Consider the following 20,956-nt stretch of genomic DNA (forward strand, 5'->3'; position numbering starts at 1 on the left):
GGGATATCACATATTTAGCAGATATTCATGTGCTCACGGCCATATTGGATTTTTGAGTTATATGCAGATTGCTCAAGGGTGAGCGCTCCACACCCAAATGGTTAGAATTCTAGGGATTCCAACCATACATAATCAACAGAGAAGAAAAGTATAGCAGACGTAACAAGGTTAACCTCCATGGCATTGGCTGCAAGAATAATTTTGGGAGGTGGCAATGGATGTCTGCTCTGCCTGGGTTGTTGTCAGTCATGACCTTGTGTGGCTCTGTGACAGTGCTGTTAGATGTTACAGAGTGACTGAAGGGAAAACTATCCAATTTCTTTACTCTCTCAGCTGACAAAGGAATTATTGGCGACATTATTACAGGGGCATCTACTTTAGTCTGCAAAATGGGCATCTAAGAACTACTGATTGGATGATTTGGTCCCTAGTTGCAAATGAATCTGTTTCCGTGAGAAAGGCATTCACAGTCCAGCGTGCTCAGGTTTTGCAATCTGTGAGATATTACCCCCACATGAATTATGTGATCACTCATGTGAATTATAGGAAGACATCTTATAGATGGCATTTGGCAATGCTTGCGATGAGATGAGTCTTCGTACAGTGAAAACAATTGATTTAGTTTTGGTGATGCTTCAGATGTGCCACAGCACATTTTTTGATCCCTCTTTAATTTCTTTGAGATTGCTAGCTCAGTCACCTCCTTACTTTAAAGTTCTTGCCGTATATCAAAAATATCTGAATTCTGACTTACTCTCCTCTGACAGTTATATAATGTACCAGCGGAGGTGTGTGTGGCAAGCCTATAACATTTACCAACCCTCTCTGTTTTCACAGTTAAGTTTGATGATTGTGCGGGTAACTGGGACGTGACATTTGAGGTGTCGGACCCGATCTTCTACGTGGATAGGAATCTCAACCTGATTCCTCAGCAGGATGTCCTGTACAGTGGGCCAGTCATATTTATCCATGGGCTCAGTGCACACGCAGATGATACAGCACAGGTGGATATCAGCGGACTGCCGGTTCACCCGCCTCAAACTCTCAGGGTAAGTAGATGAATGTTGTTATTACGAAATGAGGTCCTTGACCTGAATAAAAATGGGAAAATATGATTTTTCACCAAATGCATTTTTTTTCCCTCAAACCATGATTTTAGTTGACTTACACCCATGCAAAACCAATTTAAGATAGGATAAACTAAAAAAAAAAAAAAAAAAAAAAATCTGTGGAAAAAAATTCTTTATCATCCAATGTGTCAGATGAAGGGCATTTTGAGCCTGATTTGCGAAGTGCATAAATCCTTATGACTGGTGCTGAGTTGTGTTTAATGGTGGTGTTGTCTGTGTTCAACAATGTTATACAGTGAAAACAAAGAACTGCATACCCAAACAGTTAAATGGACTGCATTTATATAGCACTTTTCCATCTGCATCAGACGCTCAAAGCACTTTACAAATAATGCCTCACATTCACTCCAGTGTGAGGGTGCTGTCATACAAGGTACTCACTGCACACCAGGAGCAACGAGGGGATTAAGCACCTTGCCCAAGGGCCCTTAGTGATTTCCCAGTCAGGCTGGGTTTTGAACTGAGGATCCTCTTGTCTCAAGCCCAACGCTTTAACCACTAGACCATCACCTCCCCAACCAGTAGACATCACCTCCCCAGTTCAGAGAATTACTTTGAAACAGATTTGTGTGTGTGTATATTGATAGTGGCTTAGTTAATGCAAATATGCTAATTCAAATATGCTAAATTACAGGCAATTTCAGCCACTGAAATTGCCTTATGCCTTGATAAATCATGTGTGTGCAAACCTTGCCTATTTGCATGCTCAAAAACCACAGATTGTACACTCAAACTGGACACACCCCAAATTGCATATTCATGAACGCAAGCATGTTACATTCATTTGTTCATTTTGTGCAGCTTGCCACGTTCACAGTGGCAGCACACCAAGCAGCTCATCCTACATTTCCCTGTCTTTGGCCAGTGCTGTAACTCTTCCCATGGGATTCCTAAGCATTCCCAAGCCAGGTGGGAGATATAAATGTGTAACTGGGACAATTGCTAAATATAGTTAAATGGACAATTTGTGCTACGTGCTATTTTACGCATTGGAAATATCATGCTATAAGGTGATGTGGCTCAAAGTGTGGGGACAGAAATGCATACTCACACACAGTAGCATAGGATCAATCAAAAAGGCTTTATCTCATAAGCTGGCAGTTGTTCGGTACACAGGGTAGCAGTCAGCGCAGAGGTAAGGCAGAGGCGTGGTCAAAACAAGCTGAGGTCAAAAACACGGACATACAGAGTTCAAAGGGCAGAGACTAAAGCATGATCCAAAAACGCAAAGCAAGGTCAAAAAAGTGGCAAGGCAATCAGGACTATGACAAGAGGCTAGGACGAAGTTTACAGAAACAACAAACTAGCAAGGAAGAACAAAATATACACAGCTTAAATAACAGATGTCACAATCACAGCAAACAAGGCACAGGTGTGGGAACAAAGATACAAAGATGAGAGCAAGAGGGTGCAGTGGGTCAAAAAGCAAAGCAAACAGAAATAGAGGCGTGGAGGGAGGAGACAAAGATGAGGTAAACTGGTGCAAGAGAGTGCAGTAGAGTGAACACTAAGCAGACAGAAATAAACTGAAAGGTGAATTCAGAATATAATGCAAAGGAATCTAGACATAGAAGGATCAAAGAAACACAACCAGGAAAACAAAGGTGAGAAGTGAAAAGTGATCAACAGAATTAAAGGCTGGGGCAGAAACTAACATGTGACAAAAGCAAAAACTAACATAAATTACAAGCAATGACTCTTGTGGTAAAATGCAAATTAAAGCTAGTGACTAAAGCAATCCTAAACTAAAAATCAAAAACAGAGGATCAAAGTGTAAAGCGGATGCAGACAGAATGTAACAAAGACCAAATCAGGGAAGGACATGGTACCAGATAGGGACAGACCTGACAGGAAAGATACAATCCTCAGTACAGTTAGCAAGTCAGCATGCACTTTTTGGTGATGCTGTGGTGTTTGTGCATGTTTTCGCAGCCTTTATGTGTGACGGAATGAGATCAGAAGAACATGAGCTCTCATTCAAGACAAGTGTACATTAGTGATCATAATTACATGTTAAAAATTGGTCATACACTCCACATGTTGAGCGCCATCTGGTGTCAGGCACATGCATTTTTATCACTCATGTCAAGCACATTTGCAAAACCTACATTAACACCATTAATATTAGTGCAGCACATCAGAGATGACATTCTGCACCAGCAAACACCCACATCCATACAATTTGTAACCAAAGAAATGCAGGAATAAAACTTAACTTTGCAGTTAAAATAAAACATCAAAATACTCACAGTGAAATGTGATAAGTTGAGGTCTCAGGGGTTAACCGGTGAAACGGCACAAGGACTCAGACAGCTGTAAAAGACAGTGTAGGAGAAGAGTCTGATCTGAAGTAGCTCGCTCGAGAGAAACCTATGAAAGCCAGTGGATGAGACCAGGAAACAGCTGCTGGTGCGCTCTGCCAAACTGATGAGCATATCGTTGCCATCACCGGAGATGTGTCAGTTTCTATCACTGTTACAGATGGTGGAGGCAGCATCATTCCCAGCACTGAAACTGTTCACGGGCCAACTGACTTAGTTTTTGATATGTTTATCAGACAGTATTTAAAAAAAAAAAAAAAAACATAAATCATCAAAGTGACATTTAGATTTATCCAGCGAAAATGAACATTTTCAAGGAAATTTTCAACTTGACCATCAGTGACATTTACGTCTTTGGAAATTTTGCCTGTGAGATCAAGAGACTTCTGGGAAGAGAGGTCAGTGGACAGAAGTATTTGGTGATGCCGCTATATTTGCAGAAGAATGAAAAGTCAAGTCTGATGCTCTGCAGTGTCACTTAACGTTGGTGAGACCAGGATGCTAACAGATGCACTGAGATGGTGATAAGGGTTGGGAAGCGGTGAGCCTTTATCAACTTCAATGCCATTATTGATTCTGCTTATTAGTCTGATTCTTATTGATTCCCTCATCAATTTCTTTAGTGAGGGGAAAATGTAGGGCTACACAGGTTTTCAGTGTCAAAGCAGCTCTATCCCATTCAAGATAGAGCAACCTTTAAACATGATTTCTCATGGATGTCTTATGGTCCCAGATGAAGCAAAGTTTGATTGGCAGTGAATGATAGTGGTATTATTTCTGTATCCATCTATAGCTATCTACAATAGTAAGATTTCCTATTCTGAAATATTGTAACATAAATGGTAAATGGACTGCATTTATATAGCGCTTTTCCATCTGCATCAGACGTTCAAAGCACTTTACAAATAATGCCTCACCTTCACCCCTATGTGAGGGTGCTGCCATACAAGGTATTCATTACACACCGGGGGCAACTAGGGGATTAGTGACCTTGCCCAAGGACCTTTAGTGATTTTCCAGTCAGGCTGGGGTTTTGAACCGAGGATCCTCTGGTCTCAAGCCCAACACTTAACCCAGAGACCATCATCTCCCCATTCCAAATATACTCTACAAAAATGTGAACCTGATTGACACCCTGAAATATTATAGAACATCTGGGGGGTATCATGATACCCTCACCACAACATCAAGAATTCTGTACAATATAAGTAGGATGAAATGGGTGATAATACTGCAGTAGACTTGCTTTGCAGGGGTGTGGGGGGAGAGATATCTAGGTCAGGACATCTGCACCATCCTTATGTAAGAAGGCAGAATCACACATGACCAAGGAAGAAACTGTACATCAGAATTGAGAGAATTTACACAAAATAGGGGCAAATCACTTCAGAATGGAGGATCTTGCTTCTATACCCAACCATTGTGCATCCACAAGTAGATCAGTGTTCAAGATGGGAATAGATTTTATCTCAAATGGCCTACAATAAGCTCTAGGCAAGACCACATCACTGAGACATATAGTATTAATGCTGTTTTCCACTTTGTCAGCCATGTACAGTGGTATGTAAAAGTTTGGGCACCCCTGATAATTTTCATGATTTTACTTTATAAATCATTGGTTGTTTGGCTCAGCAATTTCAGTTAAATATATCATATAGCAGATGAACACACTGATATTTTGGAAATAAAATTAAGTTTCTAGTATTCTAGTATAGTATTTCTAGTATAGACGGTTTCTGGAACACACCCATCTCCGCATGGAGCCGCACCTCAAACAGAGAGAAAAGAAAAAAAGCAGAATCAAGCATCAGACAGACAAATACAGTGTAATGTGTCAGCATTAAGCACCAAAAACAAAAGAAACACTAGGGTGATCTCCGGACACGAGCCCTAAGCTTCACTAAAAGACCCAGAATTTTCCTACTGTTTCCTAATAAAATAAATTAAGAGTAAAAAGCATAGAAACATACTATGCCAGTATGCTAGCTATATGAAAGGGAAAATAAGTGCGTCTTAAGTCTGGACTTGAAATTCTCTACAGAATCTGACTGTTTTATTGACACAGGGAGATCATTCCACAGAACAGGGACATGATAAGAGAAAGTTCTGTGACCCGCAGACTTTTTATTCACCCTAGGGACACTAAGTAGTCCTGCACCTTGAGAACGCAAAGCCTGAGCCGGTACGTAGGGTTTAATTAGGTCAGCTAGGTAGGGAGGTGCCAGTCTGTGAACAGTTTTATAGAGTAGTAGCAGAACCTTAAAATCTGATCTCACTGGGACAGGAAGCCAATATGGGTGTAATGTGGTCAAACTTTCTGCTTCATGTCAAAACTGTGGCAGCAGCATTTTGAACCAATTGGAGACTCCTAATGCTGGACTGTGGTAAACCAGAAAATCGAATATTGCAGTAGTCCAATCTAGCAGAAACAAATGCATGAATCAGGGTGACAGGATGGAACAGATCTTCGCTACATTTCGCAGGTGGAAGAAAGCAGTCCTTGTAATATCTCTAATGTGGAGGTCAAAGGACAGCGTAGGATCAAAAATTACCTCAAGGGTCTTCATTTTGTCAGTGTGATGTGTGACTTACGAGCCTCGGCTAAGCGTTAACTGGTCAAATTGATGCCGATGTCTCACTGGACCAAGAACCATCATTTCAGTCTTATCAGACTTTAAAATTAGGATGTTGCTAGACATCCAGCTTCTCACTGATGCAAGGCAATCTTCTAAGGATTTTATGTGAACAAGATTACCAGCAGTTACCGGCATGTACTGAGTATCATTAGCATAGCACTGAAAGGTAACCCCAAAATGCCCCAATATGTGCCCAAAGGGGTGCTATATAAAGGGAGAAAAGCAGGGGGCCTATGATGGCCCCCTGGGGAACCCCAACTTTCATGTCACTAAGGTTAGAGGTAGTGTTATTGTACAAAACACAGTGAGAACGACTGGTCAAGTATGATGTCAACCATGCAAGGGCACTCATCCCAAAATGATTCTCCAGCCTATCGAGTAGATTATGATGATCCACAGTATCAAACACAGCACTGAGATCTAACAGTACCACAACTGCAGTGGTGTCTTAATCCACTGCAAGTAGGAGATCATTCACCACTTTACTGAGAGCTGTCTCTGTGGAATGATATTTTCTAAAAGCAGACTGCAGTGGCTCAAAAAGGTTATTCTCGGTAAGGTAGTCCACAAGCTGCCATGAAACCACGTTTTCCATAATTTTAGAGCAAAACAATAGATTTGATATTGGCCTATAGTTTTTCAATACACTTGGGCAGGGGTGCCCAGGTTCGGTCCTCGAGATCTACCTTCCTGACATTCTAAGTTGTCTCCCTGCTCCAACACACCTGAATCCAATGAAAGACGCGTTAGTAGGCTTTTAATGAGCCTTTAATTGGATTCAGGTGTGTTGAAGCAGGGAGACAACTGAGAGTGTCAGGAAGGTAGATCTCGAGGACCGAACTTGGGCACCCCTGCACTACGGTCAAGAGTACAGTTCTTAAGTAGTGGTTTAATCACTGCAGATTTGAAACATTTAGGAACAGATCCAGAAGTTAATGAGAGATTAATAATTTCCAGCACAGTCGGCCCAAGAGTGGGCCACAGGTCCTTAAACAGTTTTGTTGGTATAGGATCAAATAAGCAAGTTGTGCTTTTTGTAGATGTTACAACTTTCGTCAGCACGCCTAGTAAAGCTAGGTAATGCCTCAGTAATGGCACCCACCTCAATAGCAGAGTGTCATGGCTGGGTTAAGGCATGCTGGGATATGCTCAACCTAATGTCTTCTGTTTTCTTCTCAAAGTAATTCAGGAAATCTTGTGCTGTAAAAGGAGAGTGAACTACAGGTGGTTGTCCATATATAAGTATTGCCACTGTGTCAAACAAGAACTTTGAGTTACGCTTGTTTTTGTTGATGAATTCAGGGTAATAGGTCTGCTTTGTAGCCAGTAGTGCATGCTCATAGTCTAAGATAGCATCACACCATGCAATGTGGAATACTTCTAATTTTGAACTACGCCATTACGCCATAAACCTCCTCTTTGGCCTCCCTCTTCTCCTCCTGCCTGGTGGCTCCATCCTCAGCATCCTTCTCCCTATATACCCTGGGTCCCTCCTCTGCACATGTCAATCTCGCCTCTCTGACTTTGTCTCCAAACCGTCCCACCTGAGCTGTCCCTCTGATATGCTCATTCCTAATCTTGTCCATTCTTGTCACTCCCAAAGAGAATCTCAACATCTTCAGCTCTGCCACCTCCAGCTCTGCCTCCTGTCTTTTTGTTAGTGCCACCGTCTCTAAACCATACAACATAGCTGGTCTCACTACTGTCTTGTAAACTTTCCCCTTCACTCTTGCTGATATTCTTCGGTCACAAATCACTCCTGCCACCTTTCTCCACCCACTCCACCCTGCCTGCACTCTCTTCTTCACCTCTCTACCACACTCTCCATTACTTTGAACAGTTGACCCCAAATATTTAAACTCATCTACTTTCACCACTTCTACTCCTTGTAACTGCACTATTCCACTGGGCTCCCTCCCATTCACACACATGTACTCAGTCTTGCTTCTACTGACTTTCATTCCCCTTCTCTCCAAAGCATATCGCCACCTCTCCAGACTAGACTCAACTTCCTCTCTACTCTCACTACAGATCACAATGTCATCTGCAAACATCATAGTCCATGGGGACTCCTGTCTGATCTCATCCGTCAACCTGTCCATCACCACTGCAAACAAGAAAGGACTCAGAGCTGATCCTTGTAATCCCACTTCCACCTTGAATGAGTCTGTCATTCCTACTGCGCATCTCACCGCTGTCACACTATTCTTGTACATGTCTTGCACTACCCTAACATACTTCTCTGCCACTCCAGACTTCCTCATACAATACCACAACTCTTCTTTTGGCACCCTATGATAAGCTTTTTCTGAGTCCACAGACACACAAGGTAACTCGTTCTGTCCTTCTCTGTACTTCTCCAACAGTATTCTCAGAGCAAACATTGCATCTGTAGTGCTCTTTCTCGGCATGAAACCATATTGCTGCTCACAGATCTTAACCTGTTTTCTAAGCCTAGCTTCTACTACTCTTTCCCATAACTTCATGCTGTGGCTGATCAGCTTTATGCCTCTGTAGTTACTGCAGCTCTGCACATCACCCTTGTTCTTGAAAATAGGAACCAGCACACTTCGTCTCCACTCCTCAGGCATCCTCTCATTTTCCAAGATTTTATTAAACAATCTGGTTAGAAACTCTACTGCCATCTCTCCTAGACATTTCCATGCCTCCACTGGAATGTCATCTGGGCCAACTGCCTTTCCACTCTTCATCTTCTTCATAGCAGCCCTCACTTCTTCCTTGCTAATCTCTTGTACTTCCTGATTTACTCTCACCACATCATCCAGCCTTTTCTCTCGCTCATTTTCTTTATTCATCAGCTCTTCAAAATGTTCCCTCCACCTTCTCAGCTCACACTCCTCACTTGTTAGCACATTACCATGTGCATCTTTTACCACCCTAACTTGCTGCACATCCTTTCCAGCTCTGTCCCTTTGTCTGGCCAATCGGTACAAGTCCTTTTCTCCTTCCTTACTATTCAACTTCTTTTACAGCTCGCAATATGCCTTTTCCTTCGCTTTTGCCACTTCTCTTTTCGCCTTATGCCGCATCTCCTTGTACTCCTGTCTACTTTCTTCATCTCTCCGACTATCCCAAAACTTTTTCGCCAACCTCTTTCTCCTTATGCTTTCCTGGACCTGTTCATTCCACCACCAAGTCTCCTTGTCTTCCTTCCACTGTCCAGATGTCATACCTAGTACTGTCCGAGCTGTCTCCCTCACAACATCTGCAGTACTTTTCCAGTTGTCCAAAATTGCTTCCCCTCCAACCAGTGCCTCTCTCACCTGCTCGCTAAATTTCACACAACAGTCTTCCTCCTTCAGGTTCCACCATCTGATCCTTTGTTGAGCTCTCACTCTCTTCTTCTTCTTTACCTCTAAAGTCATCCTACAAACAACCATCCTATGCTGTCTAGCGACACTCTCTCCTGCCACCACCTTACAGTCTCTGATTTCTTTTAGCTTGCATCTCCTATAAAGTATGTAGTCCACCTGTGTGCACCTTCCTCCACTCTTATGTTACCCTGTGCTCCTCCCTTTTCTTAAAGTAGGTATTCACCACAGCCATTTCCATCCTTTTTGCAAAATCAACTACCATCTGTCCTTCCCCATTCCTATCCTTGATACCATATTTACCCATTACTTCCTCATCACCTATGTTCCCTTCACCAACATGCCCATTGAAGGCCGCTGCTATCACCACTTTTTCATGCTTGGGCACACTCTCCACCACCTCATCTAACACACTCCAGAAATCTTCTTTCTCCTTCATCTCACAACCTACCTGTGGGGCATATGCACTGATGATATTCATCATCACCCCTTCAATTTCCAACTTCACACTCATCACCCTGTCAGACACTCGCTTATCCTCCAACACACTTTTAACATACTCTTCCTTTAAAATTACCCCAGCACCATTTCTCTTCCTGTCCTCATCATGGTACAACAACTTGTACCCACTCCGATGCTCCTGCTCTTACTTCCCTTCCACTTGGTCTCTTGCACACACAATATGTCTACCTTTCTCCTCTCCATCATATCAGCCAGCTCTCTCCCTTTACCAGTCATACTACCAACATTCAAAGTCCCCACTCTCATTTCCACCCTTCCAGTTTTCTTCTTCTACCGCTGTTCGTGGCAACATTTTCCTCCTCTTCTTTGTCGTCTTCGCCCAGCAGTAGCCCAATTTCCACCGGCACCCTGTTGGGCAACAGCACCGGTGGCGGACGTTGTTAACCTGGGCCGCGACCGATCCAGTATGGGAATTCGATTCTTAGTCTGCATTGTTGGGTTGGCTTGTTTTATGCCAGATGCCCTTCCTGACGCAACCCTCCTCATTTATCCGGGCTTGGGACCGGCACGCAGGATGTACTGGCTACACACTCCATGTGGCTGATTTACAAGACTGTCTACTGATTGGGCATTTTCGAAACGTGAAGCTAAGACATCAGGCAGTCTAGCTTCGAGTTCAGTCGTAGTTGAGGAGTTGATGCATTGCCGTAGTGATAAACAAGGTTGTTGTTCTACTAAACACAATAAGTGAGTGATCAGAGACCACCGAGGCAAGAGGCATGATGTCAATATTCATGTCAGCAATACCACGTGTGAGAACCAAATTCAGAGGATTTCCACTAATGTGCGTCAAGTCCTGAATGCATTGCTGAAATCCTAGTATTTCCACAATTTCCATAAATGATTTGCAGAAGGTATCAGAAGGCTTATTTATATGAATATTAAAGTCACCAATAATCAGAATGTTATCTGCATTCATTGACAAGTTAGAGATGAACGCACCAAATTCATTGAAGAATTCAGAGTATGGGCCAGATTGTCTATATACAGTGGCAAAGTAATACGGCTGATTATTATTCTTCTGACCTTGGCATTACGTAGCATTGTGGGCAGAGCGAAGAATCAGATGCTCAAATGAGTTATATTTGTGACTCCCAACAGGTAATAAGGGAAACCTAGATTTAGAAATTAGAGCAACACCCCACCTTGCTTCGCATTACTGGCTTGCCTCTACTGGTGGTTGGCTCTCACTGCGGTATTGTATCACTTCCTGTTCCGGAGCACAGCGGTGTTTTTCTGTATCTGTTAGCTGTTTAATCTGCGCAGTTAGATTGATCTAGTTATCTAGATTACGATTTGTTTCCCAGTGTAATCTTTACGTGCCTTAACTAAAGCACTCATTCTGCTGAATCACCTCTAAATTATTTACACATTATTCACTTTGCGTGTTTTTAGGAATCCGCTAGCTTAGCGTAGCTACTAGCTCTTAGCCGATTTAGCATGGCGGCTTCTCCTGTCTCTCCCGCACTTTTCTGCTCTGGGTGTGAAATGTTTAGTTATTCCTCGGCCTCCTTTAGCAGTAATGGTACTTGTAATAAGTGTAGCTTATTCGTAGCTTTGGAGGCCAGGCTGGGCGAATTGGAGACTCGGCTCCGCACCGTGGAAAATTCTACAGCTAGCCAGGCCCCTGTAGTCGGTGCGGACCAAGGTAGCTTAGCCACCGTTAGTTCCCCCCTGGCAGATCCCGAGCAGCCGGGAAAGCAGGCTGACTGGGTGACTGTGAGGAGGAAGCGTAGCCCTAAACAGAAGCCCCGTGTACACCGCCAACCCGTTCACATTTCTAACCGTTTTTCCCCACTCGACGACACACCCGCCGAGGATCAAACTCTGGTTATTGGCGACTCTGTTTTGAGAAATGTGAAGTTAGCGACACCAGCAACCATAGTCAATTGTCTTCGGGGGGCCAGAACAGGCGACATTGAAGGAAATTTGAAACTGCTGGTTAAGGCTAAGCGTAAATTTGGTAAGATTGTAATTCACGTCGGCAGTAATGACACCCGGTTACGCCAATCGGAGGTCACTAAAATTAACATTAAATCGGTGTGTAACTTTGCAAAAACAATGTCGGACTCTGTAGTTTTCTCTGGGCCCCTCCCCAATCAGACCGGGAGTGACATGTTTAGCCGCATGTTCTCCTTGAATTGCTGGCTGTCTGAGTGGTGTCCAAAAAATGAGGTGGGCTTCATAGATAATTGGCAAAGCTTCTGGGGAAAACCTGGTCTTGTTAGGAGAGACGGCATCCATCCCACTTTGGATGGAGCAGCTCTCATTTCTAGAAATCTGGCTAATTTTCTTAAATCCTCCAAACCGTGACTATCCAGGGTTGGGACCAGGAAGCAGAGTTGTAGTCTTACACACCTCTCTGCAGCTTCTCTCCCCCTGCCATCCCCTCATTACCCCATCCCCGTAGAGACGGTGTCTGCTCCCAGACTACCAATAACCAGCAAAAATCTATTTAAGCATAAAAATTCAAAAAGAAAAAATAATATAGCACCTTCAACTGCACCACAGACTAAAACAGTTAAATGTGGTCTATTAAACATTAGGTCTCTCTCTTCTAAGTCCCTGTTGGTAAATGATATAATAATTGATCAACATATTGATTTATTCTGCCTAACAGAAACCTGGTTACAGCAGGATGAATATGTTAGTTTAAATGAGTCAACACCCCCGAGTCACACTAACTGTCAGAATGCTCGTAGCACGGGCCGGGGCGGTGGATTAGCAGCAATCTTCCATTCCAGCTTATTAATTAATCAAAAACCCAGACAGAGCTTTAATTCATTTGAAAGCTTGTCTCTTAGTCTTGTCCATCCAAATTGGAAGTCCCAAAAAACAGTTTTATTTGTTATTATCTATCGTCCACCTGGTCGTTACTGTGAGTTTCTCTGTGAATTTTCAGACCTTTTGTCTGACTTAGTGCTTAGCTCAGATAAGATAATTATAGTGGGCGATTTTAACATCCACACAGATGCTGAGAATGACAGCCTCAACACTGCATTTAATCTATTATTAGACTCTATTGGCTTTGCTCAAAAAGTAAATGAGTCCACCCACCACTTTAATCATATCTTAGATCTTGTTCTGACTTATGGTATGGAAATAGAAGACTTAACAGTATTCCCTGAAAACTCCCTTCTGTCTGATCATTTTTTAATAACATTTACATTTACTCTGATGGACTACCCAGCAGTAGGGAATAAGTTTCATTACACTAGAAGTCTTTCAGAAAGCGCTGTAACTAGGTTTAAGGATATGATTCCTTCTTTATGTTCTCTAATGCCATATAACAACACAGTGCAGAGTAGCTACCTAAACTCTGTAAGGGAGATAGAGTATCTCGTCAATAGTTTTACATCCTCGTTGAAGACAATTTTGGATGCTGTAGCTCCTCTGAAAAAGAGAGCTTTAAATCAGAAGTGTCTGACTCCATGGTATAACTCTCAAACTCGTAGCTTAAAGCAGATAACCCGTAAGTTGGAGAGGAAATGGCGTCTCACTAATTTAGAAGATCTTCACTTAGCCTGGAAAAAGAGTCTGTTGCTCTATAAAAAAGCCCTCCGTAAAGCTAGGACATCTTTCTACTCATCACTAATTGAAGAAAATAAGAACAACCCCAGGTTTCTTTTCAGCACTGTAGCCAGGCTGACAAAGAGTCAGAGCTCTATTGAGCTGAGTATTCCATTATCTTTAACTAGTAATGAGTTCATGACTTTCTTTGCTAACAAAATTTTAACTGTTAGAGAAAAAATTACTCATAACCATCCCAAAGACGTATCGTTATCTTTGGCTGCTTTCAGTGATGCCGGTATTTGGTTAGACTCTTTCTCTCTGATTGTTCTGTCTGAGTTATTTTCATTAGTTACTTCATCCAAACCATCAACATGTTTATTAGACCCCATTCCTACCAGGCTGCTCAAGGAAGCCCTACCATTATTTAATGCTTCGATCTTAAATATGATCAATCTATCTTTGTTAGTTGGCTATGTACCACAGGCTTTTAAGGTGGCAGTAATTAAACCATTACTTAAAAAGCCATCACTTGACCCAGCTATCTTAGCTAATTATAGGCCAATCTCCAACCTTCCTTTTCTCTCAAAAATTCTTGAAAGGGTAGTTGTAAAACAGCTAACTGATCATCTGCAGAGGAATGGTCTATTTGAAGAGTTTCAGTCAGGTTGTAGAATTCATCATAGTACAGAAACAGCATTAGTGAAGGTTACAAATGATCTTCTTATGGCCTCGGACAGTGGACTCATCTCTGTGCTTGTTCTGTTAGACCTCAGTGCTGCTTTTGATACTGTTGACCATAAAATTTTATTACAGAGATTAGAGCATGCCATAGGTATTAAAGGCACTGCGCTGCGGTGGTTTGAATCATATTTGTCTAATAGATTACAATTTGTTCATGTAAATGGGGAATCTTCTTCACAGACTAAAGTTAATTATGGAGTTCCACAAGGTTCTGTGCTAGGACCAATTTTATTCACTTTATATATGCTTCCCTTAGGCAGTATTATTAGACGGTATTGCTTAAATTTTCATTGTTACGCAGATGATACCCAGCTTTATCTATCCATGAAGCCAGAGGACACACACCAATTAGCTAAACTGCAGGATTGTCTTACAGACATAAAGACATGGATGACCTCTAATTTCCTGCTTTTAAACTCAGATAAAACTGAAGTTATTGTACTTGGCCCCACAAATCTTAGAAACATGGTGTCTAACCAGATCCTTACTCTGGATGGCATTACCCTGACCTCTAGTAATACTGTGAGAAATCTTGGAGTCATTTTTGATCAGGATATGTCATTCAAAGCGCATATTAAACAAATATGTAGGACTGCTTTTTTGCATTTACGCAATATCTCTAAAATCAGAAAGGTCTTGTCTCAGAGTGATGCTGAAAAACTAATTCATGCATTTATTTCCTCTAGGCTGGACTATTGTAATTCATTATTATCAGGTTGTCCTAAAAGTTCCCTAAAAAGCCTTCAGTTAATTCAAAATGCTGCAGCTAGAGTGGTGACGGGGACTAGAAGGAGAGAGCATATCTCACCCATATTGGCCTCTCTTCATTGGCTTCCTGTTAATTCTAGAATAGAATTTAAAATTCTTCTTCTTACTTATAAGGTTTTGAATAATCAGCTCCCATCTTATCTTAGGGACCTCGTAGTACCATATCACCCCAATAGAGCGCTTCGCTCTCAGACTGCAGGCTTACTTGTAGTTCCTAGGGTTTGTAAGAGTAGAATGGGAGGCAGAGCCTTCAGCTTTCAGGCTCCTCTCCTGTGGAACCAGCTCCCAATTCAGATCAGGGAGACAGACACCCTCTCTACTTTTAAGATTAGGCTTAAAACTTTCCTTTTTGCTAAAGCTTATAGTTAGGGCTGGATCAGGTGACCCTGAACCATCCCTTAGTTATGCTGCTATAGACGTAGACTGCTGGGGGGTTCCCATGATGCACTGTTTCTTTCTCTTTTTGCTCTGTATGCACCACTCTGCATTTAATGATCGATCTCTGCTCCCCTCCACAGCATGTCTTTTTCCTGGTTCTCTCCCTCAGCCCCAACCAGTCCCAGCAGAAGACTGCCCCTCCCTGAGCCTGGTTCTGCTGGAGGTTTCTTCCTGTTAAAAGGGAGTTTTTCCTTCCCACTGTAGCCAAGTGCTTGCTCACAGGGGGTTGTTTTGACCGTTGGGGTTTTACATCATTATTGTATGGCCTTGCCTTACAATATAAAGCGCCTTGGGGCAACTGTTTGTTGTGATTTGGCGCTATATAAAAAAAAAATTGATTGATTGATTACGAGGGATGTGACTAAACATTTATGCCGGTGGGCAGGCCTCATTTAAGGTGAGGACAGTTGTAGGTTTAAGCCAGGTTTCACGTAACACAATCATATCTAAGTGATGATCCATAATTAGATCATTAATCAACAGTGATTTTGAGGATAGTGATCTTATGTTAATGAGACCCAGACTAAGTACCTCAGTGGGCTTGATGGTTGGACTGTTTGGGTTTAGGGGTGGTTTCAGGGTAGCATATATAAGATGCTTGGAAGTAGGTTTAGGTTTCAGACATTCCACGCGAGTTGTAGGTAGCAGACACAAAATCTTTGATATTACTGTAACAGCCAATGGGCCATCCTCAATTTCAGCATCATCCAATGTAGTAATGGGTATTAAGTTTGCAAAGCATATCCCTCTATGAGTTTATGGACATGTCTACGGAAGCAGGCCACAGTCTCAACTTGTTGAATTTCTCTCCCTGGCAGATAAACTGCACTATCACCATATTGGATTTTCTGCACTGATTTCCTCACTAAGCTAATGGATTCCACACTCACCTTTGTCATAAACCTTGCAGGGTCTCTAATCACCTGCTCCGTGGCCTCCTGTAAAATCCTAATATTACCCTCCGTGTAGAGCTCTATCTATGTTCGCAGACAAGATGACGGCGCCTTCCCCAGTTGGGTGAAGGCCATTCGGCAGCAGCAAGCCATGACAACCCCAGAACGAAGGCCAGTTATCAATTAAACTAAAGTCTTGCTGTCTACAAAATTGCACCACCCACCTATTCAATGATGTCAGCCTGCTAAATGCCTCATCATTACCCCGGGAAGGGAGGGGACCAGAGACTATTAATCGCTGCAGACACATCTTTCTGGCAAGGTCACAAGTCCTCTCTATGTCCATTTTTGTGACCTCTGAGTGCTTCATCCTGACATCATTGGCACCGACGTGAATAACTATGTGACTGTATCTCGTTTCATGTTCCTTAGTCTGTCTACCCTTCTGCAGCATCAGCACCCTAAAATGGGAAGCAATGGCCCCAGAAATTCATTTAACATCAGCTGATGTCTGTAACCTGACGTTGCACGTTATAGAATCCCCTATCACTAAAGCCTGGCATTTTGGCCTGGAGATAGGAGTGAAATTCACCCATGGGCTCAAAGAACTCACATCAGGCATATCCAAGGGGGAGAACTGATTCACAGTTCGCAGTGGTGAGTGTGATCAGGGTACCACAACTGGGCCCCAAGCCCTACGTGGCTTCCTCCGCCTAACCACAGTTCGAAAACCATCCTACACAACCGGTGTTTCTAGGCTGATGCTAATGGGCACGCTAGCTGGCCCAACATTAACCTCGTCTGGAGTGCCCGTAACATCTATCTCCACTGAGCTAAGAAGCTGTTCTCACTTACAGACACAGCTCTCTAAAAGAGCCACCCTATCTTCCAGCATCACACAGAATTTACTTAAAGTGTAAAGTCGTGTACTTTGTGCACCAGAAAATTCAAGAGTATAGCCAAGCAAGTGCAAGCTAACCACTAATGAATATGCTAACCACTCCTAAGGAGTACATTAATGACCTAAAAGTTACACTGAAAAAGTAACAAAAATATTAGAGTGATAGGAACAGTCGTTGAAAAAAATAAACTCCTAAGAGTAAACCACTCCTAAGATTTACACCGGCGTAATGTAATTAACTAAAATTCACATGTTACACTGAAAAGCTAACAGAAGTATTAAAGAAACTGGGGGGTTGACCTAGCTAACGCAAGCTAACTGCTAGCAAAAATGCTAACCACTCCTAAGATTTGCACAGGAGTAAAATAATTACGTAAAATTCACAGCAGTTACACTGAAAAACTAACAGAAGTATTAGACTGGTAAAAACAGCAATAAAGTAACGGTGGGGGGAGGGAGTCGATCTAGCTAATGCAAGCTAACCATTAGCAAACCTAGCAAAAGATGGCTGCTAATGAAAGCTAACCGCTAGCGATTCACAATAGGACTGTAGTTAAATTAAAATTTAGGGTAGATACACTTCAAAACCAAAAAAAGTGTTAAACAGAAACAAAAGAAACGCATTCATCCGTGTAAAGATTGAAAGAGCATCACAACAGCAAACAGTCCGTCGGAAGCAAGTTGCCTTATCTGTACTGGCGCGCTGTGGACTGCTTGCCTGTGTAGCGTAACTTTGTCTGCATTAAAGACACAGCCTTTTCCTCATATGCCAGGCCGTGAGTCTTCATTTTGTGTCCAGGCTCAGTCAGTGCCTCACTACCTCCCAGCCTGACAGTTTCACTTCCCAAATATCAATGTGTTCATCTGCTATATGATATATTTAACTGAAATTGCTGATCCAAACAACCAATGATTTATAAAGGAAAATCATGGAAATCATCAGCGGTGCCCAGACTTTTACATACTACTGTATAAATCTTGGTCGGGTGAAATGGTTGATAATGCTACCTGGATATCCTCCCCTCCCCTCCCACCCCATACTTACATGGGAAGGTCAGATAATACATGACCAAGGAAGAAATTCTAGATGTGAATTGAGAGAATTTACACAAAAGAGGGGTCAGTCACTTCAGAATGGAGGATCTTGCTTCTATACCCAACTAGTAGTGCATCCACAAGTAAATAGGTGTTCAAGATGGGAATAGGTTTTCTATCAAATGGCCTAAAATCAGTCAGACATAGTACCAGTGCTGTGGGGGGGTATCCATGTCAGGATATCTTACCCATTACCCAGTCACAAGTGGGAAGGTCAAATAATACATGACCAGGGAAGAAATTATAGCACATGGACGAGTGCTTTGCATGGATCTCGATCCGAGGAGAAAAGGATCGTATGAGTGGGGGATCATACTGGCCACTCCCAGGAGGACTGGACAGTGGATCCCACATGGATAATAATATGCAAGGTCACTCAGCTGGAAATTGTGCCAGATCATGGAGACATACCTATTCCAGTGCATCCAGGAATGCTTAGATTTGATCCCCAGGAGAGCAGAAGAGGAGAGTTGATCCTCTCCTGGGATGGGACATCATTCTCCAAGAGGGTGAGTGTGCTGTTCACAATTTTTTTATTTTTTCCATTCTGTGGAGCCACACTAGGCTTTTATTATTTATTTATTATTATTTTATATTTTCATTATTATTATTATTTACAGTAGTGTAAATAATAAGCCGGGGATACTGCCTTCGGTAACCCCAGCTACAGTTAGTAAAATTTCCACACCCTCTTTTCACAAATTATCAAGATAATGGCAAGAAAATACCAGCCTTCAGCCATCCTGAGCACTTGGTTCACAAACGTCATAATTTTTGCCGTGAGATGTTTGACACCCATGAGAGTGCCGTACGGCATTTGTGCATAAATTTGTGACATCCTTGCACCCACGAAGGCCACAGATGACATTTGCTAGAGTGTCATGCGGCAGTCGAGTGGTATGCAGATATTTTTGCTGCAATTCCTTGCAGTATTTGGTGACATTCAAGTGATATGCGTTAACCTGTTGTTCATACCAATTCAGTGTGATTCCAACTGAGAATTTGTCAGTAATTTGCGTGTTTTGTTAGAAATTCCCATTTGTAATTATTCTTTCTCAGCCAAGTGAGATAGTACTCTTAAGGTCCACCTAACTGTAAATGGATATCAACCTTAACTTGGGAAGTGACCTGTATTGGACTAGCATCCCAAGCAGGGGTAGTTGTTGACTTTCATCAACTTGACACTAGTGAATCCGGAGATAAGTGCCGGCACCAACAGGCCTCAGGGCCTATTTTGGAACTGACATAAGGAGACAGGAGGAGGTGGGGTGTATGGTATGCATCATAAGGGATCATTGACTGTGCCCTTAAGGCCATATGAGGTACAGTCTGCTTGGGTGTGAACCAGCACACAGTTTGCTGATCCCTGAAGATTGCAGTGAATGGCCCAGCCAATTGGATGCTCCCCTAACACCTGGGTGTACCAGATTGGTCATGGTGTTTGGCAGTCAAGTTTGCTTTGATATTTTTCAATGGAGATCTAAAGCAGCAAAGTGAATCAACACCGATGACCTGACGACCTGATAGGATTGTAAAATCCATACATGTCCACTTCGCACACTCCCTGAGTCAGCTTGTTAGAGCTGTTAAATGTAAAAATAGATCAAATTCCCTGCAATTAAAAGGGAACTCATAGGATTAATGGAGTCAGTCAGTCAGTGTGTGGATAGCAAAATTCTTTTAAGTACTACTTAAAAATGAGTACACATACAGCTATGAAATTTTGGGTTCTGATAGAAGACCAGCGGTCCTAATATGTCAGGAAATGCTGCCATCTTTAAACTCTCCAGTGTCCATAATACAAATCAAAAGCAGGCGTATCAAGTTGCTTGTGAAGTCTTATTTCTTATTGCAGAGTTGCTGATGCATGTCTAATAAAGGTTTGGCAAATACTATTTCCTGCTCTTGCGTAAATCTGAATGAGAAAGGCAGGTTTCTACATAGTTAGAGAAATGGCAATATTAGTTTATAAAATGCAGAAATTCTTGGCTTTGATTTCAGCAACATTAGACTGTGTGCACAGCCAAGGCTTTGGATTTCTCCATCTGTGCCCAGTTGTTTATGTAATTTAGAAGAAATCATCTCTGCAGCCAATACCCTTAAGTGTTTTAATCTCACCTGATTGTGCATCACGTTCTCTCCTCCATGTCCTCTGTATTCCTCAGGTACGTGTCTGGTTAGTGCATGTACTGTACACTAAATAGATTAGGAAAAATTTCCCGCAAGTGCAGGTACTTTTGGTGTTCTCTTCCCAGTCTCTGATCATCTGTTTTCCTGCTGTAGTGCTTGGCATTCCACTGGTACCATTTCTCCCATCCTGAGCCTAATGGATGTCTCCATCCTTTTTGGCATGAGGTGGATCTCATTTGTTTATGCCCCTCACAATCTTTATTTGGTTAGCTAGTTCATGGGTGTTACCTTGGCAAGTCATTGAGGATTTAAGTGCATTAGACTTTGGCAGGTTACATGTAGGAAGAGTTTCTTGTCAATTATACAACTGCATGGGCCGTCCTCGGTGCAACAGCAACTGTCAGCGATTGTGCATTTTGGATTAAACAACTTTGCATGACTGAATCAACTATCAGTGGTTGCTGATAGTGGTTGATTGTTATGCTGATGAATGTATTTATGATTAAGAGTATCTCTACTGCATGTTTAAACAGATT

At 42.3% G+C, this 20,956-nt stretch overlaps 1 protein-coding gene across 1 annotated transcript in view; it reads left to right on the forward strand.

Annotated features, from left to right (window-relative positions):
• cdh13 (cadherin 13, H-cadherin (heart)) overlaps positions 1-20,956 on the forward strand; it is a 1,165,005-nt gene that overhangs the window by 405,511 nt on the left and 738,538 nt on the right. Inside the window, 1 exon segment of the mRNA XM_034177015.1 lies at positions 838-1,049. Coding sequence (XP_034032906.1) covers positions 838-1,049 — 212 coding nt within the window.

This window comes from Thalassophryne amazonica, chromosome 8 (assembly GCF_902500255.1).
Source record: "Thalassophryne amazonica chromosome 8, fThaAma1.1, whole genome shotgun sequence".
Lineage (NCBI taxonomy): Eukaryota > Metazoa > Chordata > Actinopteri > Batrachoidiformes > Batrachoididae > Thalassophryne > Thalassophryne amazonica.